Below are 3,925 nucleotides of genomic sequence, written 5' to 3' on the forward strand. Positions count from 1 at the left end.
CAACCAAAGAAAATTGCAGAATTTATAATTTAAACAACCTGATAAAATACTTTCAATAAATACTAATACCTTGGGGAAGTTATATATCCTCTCTGAGCTCTGAATTACATCTTTAAAATGAATAAAATAGAGGCAATAACGAGTTTGATGTGAAGATTCAATAAGGTAAGGTATGAAATAAGTTTTGCACAGGTTCAATAAATGGTTGTTACTATTAATCCACAAAGAAATACAATATCCCATAACAATTGTTCCATGTGTCTATTAGCTAAATCAGTTCAAATGAAAGGACAATGAAAATGGTTTTACTCTGTCACATGGCAGATTTAAAAAATAGAACTACTTACTAAGTGCTAGTAAGGATACAATAAATTTTGGCATTTTCGTGTATTTCTGATGAGTGAAAATTAATAATAACTTCTTTTTTCAATGTGCCAGAGGAGCCTAAAATCCACATACCACTAACCTAGTAATTCTTTTTAAGGCTAAAAACAGGCAAAGCTTACTTACAAAAAATAGATAAACCTTATGCACAAAAATGTCCCTAGCACAGCATTTACATTGCTAATGATTAGAAAAACGTAAGTATTAAAAAATAAAAGGATGAACACTACCTCAGCTGATGTAAAAAAGAATTTTTAAGCATAATTTTTATATAATTAATTAAAAGATATAAAATATAGTCATTAAAGTTATTATGTCTTTCCAAATGTAGTGTCATTTAAAAATAGCCACACTGTGGGCCTATGCATTAATACTGAATAAGTTCTGAATATATGTGTATGGTTATAGTTATTAGGGTTAGAATTACACATATGTGGATCTTGAGAAACTTAACAGAAGACCATGGGGGAAGAGATGGGGCAAAATTACTTACAAACACAGAGGGAGGGAGGCAAACCACAAGAGACTCTTAAATACAGAGAACAAACTGAGGGCAGATGGAGGGGTGGGGAAAGGGAAAATGGGTTTTGGGCACTGAGGAGGACACTTGTTGGGATGAGCACTGGGTGTTGTATGTAAGCCAATTTGACTAATTATATTTTAAAAAGAGAGTTACATATAAAATCTGGAAGATTCTACATCAAAATGATAACAGTACATTTCTTTGGGTGGTGAGAGCGTGTGTAATTTTCATTTTCTTCCTATCATTTCTCTACGGAATACTTATATAAAAATAAGTAAATATTTTCAACAGAAGTATCAACAATATAGTATCATCTAATAGAGGAAGTCATATCTCTTCTTGAGAGGAGGTGGTTATAATGACCTCACTGAGTAGATGACACCAAGCTGAGCCTTGAAAGATAAATAAAGGGAATCTATTAAAAACTCAAGGAAAGGAGCAGTCATTCCAGGTAAATGAATCACTTAGGGAAAATGTGCCAAGACAAGATGACTGGACATCGAGAGATTAGAGACAGACAGTTCCCTAAGACTGAAGCACAGATTGTGTGAAAGTGATGTGGAAATTGTTGCTGGGAAGGAAGTCTGAATTTATTCTGTACCACACTGAGGGGCATGATTTTTGAGAAACAACTTTCAAAATATCAAAATTTAGGAGGAGTACAGTTCCCTTACTCTTCTCTTAATGCCCATGGTAATTTGAGAAAGCATATGAAAGAATGAAGATTTTATTTAGGTGTCCAGCAGGCATGTGGTGAAATGTCTCAGGGTTTGACATAGCTCAATACAGAAAACTTACTATTTATCTAAATGAGACTTACTATTACATTGTCCATTCCCAAAGTTGAGTTGAATATTACAGAGTTAGACATGACTACTACAGAGAAACCTGCCCTTTCCCCAAATAATGAGCTGTAAGTATCTCAGTCAATCCACAGGGACTGCTTTCAGATTGATTCGGGGGGGTGGGGGGGGGCAAGTCTCACAGTCTCAGGTAAGTTGCTCCAGGGGCCCATAACTCAATGAGCTATGTATGCTGTGACTCATTTCTAGTTCTCTGGTTTGCTGCTGTGAAAGCATATCTCAGGAAGGACCAAAGTTTCTGAGAAACCAGATTCTGCTACCCCATAGTCATTTCTGCTTTGGAAACAACACATAAACTACTTGGTCTCGTATCTGTTTTATTTTGACCCCATAAATGATAGGATTCAGCATCGGTGGAGCAAGCATGCTGACATTGGCCAACAGAATGTGGACATGTAGTGGGATGTGACGTCCAAAGCGCTGAGTGAGAACCGAGAAGATCCCAGGCCCATAAAAAAGGACAATGACACAGACATGGGAGCCACATGTGTTGAGAGCTTTGTGGCGAGCATCTCGGGAAGGGATACAGTAGAAAGCATGGAGTATCAGAGTATAGGAAACAAAAATGAGGACAATGTCTAGGATCACTGTGGACATTAGGACAAAAAATCCATACCAGATGTTTACACGGATATCATCACAGGCATACTTGGCCAAACCAATGTGTTCACAGAATGTATGTGGTAGGATGTTATTTCTGCAAAAAGTGAGTCTCTTCAGAAGAAATATCATGGGGAAAATTGTACAATGTGCTCTCAAGAAAACAGCCACGCCAATTTTCCCTATCAGAGAATGAGTGAGTATCATGGTGTACCTCAGTGGGTAACATATTGCAATGTAGCGGTCAAATGCCATAATCAGCAAGATGCCAGACTCAGAAATGAAGGAGGAATGCTGGAAGTAGAGCTGGGCAATGCAGCTATTAAGAGAGATCTCCCTATTATTGAACCAAAAAATTGCCAATGCCTTGGGTTCTGTGGTTGCGGCAAAGACAATGTCAACTCCAGCCAGCATGCAGAGGAAAAGATACATAGGCTCATGGAGGCTGCTCTTGGTGAGGATAATATAGATGAGCAGACCATTTCCAAGAAGAGCAAAGACATAGGAGATGAGTAAGGGGATGGAAATCCATATGTGTAGGTCTTCTCGGCCTGGAATGCCCAGCAGATAGAAGACTATATGGTTAACACCAGTGTGATTGAAGCTAGCCACTTCAGAAGCAGGTCAATGTGGACTTTAACTTCACCTAATAAGAGAGAAATACAGATTATATATAAATGTTTTCCTTGAGTTTTCTGGTTAACTATATCTAAATAAACGCCTGTGTTTACCACTGTTTCCTCCTAATACCTTGTTAAAATGTCAGTAAAATAACAGAAACATCAATGCAAAACGTAGAAGAAAAGATAATAACAGAGAAGGGACAACATTTTGAAAGCAGATAGATGACTAGTGACTAAGCAGAGGGGATAAAACTAATAGGTTTGAGTAGAAAACAAAAGCCAAGATAATTTTCACTGCAGAACCCAGATCGTCTCAAGAATTAAGGCATCAGGAACTTTTCTAAATAGGGATAAGCATGGGATTTTTAAAGATCATTGGTTGAAAATCTGTATAAAAAGCAGCTAGGCTCTTGGATCCTCTTTCCCAACCTGTCCATTCAGGTACCACTTTCCATATCCAGCAGAATGCTAGAAGTCTATTCTGTCATGGAGTTAAGGCTGGAGACTCAGCCTAGGCATGGCTGGGGTAGGGATAGTATGCTAAAAGCAGAGGATGAAATTAAAGGCTACATACTGAACAAAATGAAACCCCATGAACTTCTATTTATTTATGTCTGGTGGTGCTAGCTTACATTACCCAATACCTAGGTCTTACAATTCATTTTCGTTTAAGAATGAGGCACCAAAGGGGCAGTTTGCTGGCTCAGATCGAAGAGCATGCGACTCTTGATCTTGGGGCCATGAGTTCGAGCCCCACGTTGGGTGTAGAGATTACAATCAATAAATAAATAAATAAATAAATAAATAAATAAATAAATAAATAAACAACCAACCAACCAACCAAACTTTTTTAAAAAAAGAAAAAGAATGAGGCACCAAAAAGTGAATTCAAGGTGCTATGTGCAGGCATGAAATTTATTTAGGGAGAGACT

The 3,925-nt window shown here is 37.6% G+C and overlaps 1 protein-coding gene across 1 annotated transcript; it reads right to left on the bottom strand.

The window, feature by feature from the left end:
- Positions 1–1,970: 1,970 nt before the first annotated feature.
- Positions 1,971–3,655, bottom strand: LOC106966084 (olfactory receptor 52B4-like). The gene is made up of 2 exons (XM_015062161.3): positions 3,649–3,655; positions 1,971–2,981 (listed from the first exon to the last, which is right to left on the bottom strand). Exons 1-2 carry the CDS (start codon positions 3,653–3,655, stop codon positions 2,038–2,040), a joined length of 951 nt encoding a protein of 316 aa, XP_014917647.3. The 3' UTR covers positions 1,971–2,037.
- Positions 3,656–3,925: the final 270 nt, after the last annotated feature.

Source organism: Acinonyx jubatus, chromosome D1 (genome assembly GCF_027475565.1).
Source record: "Acinonyx jubatus isolate Ajub_Pintada_27869175 chromosome D1, VMU_Ajub_asm_v1.0, whole genome shotgun sequence".
NCBI classification, from domain to species: Eukaryota; Metazoa; Chordata; class Mammalia; order Carnivora; family Felidae; genus Acinonyx; species Acinonyx jubatus.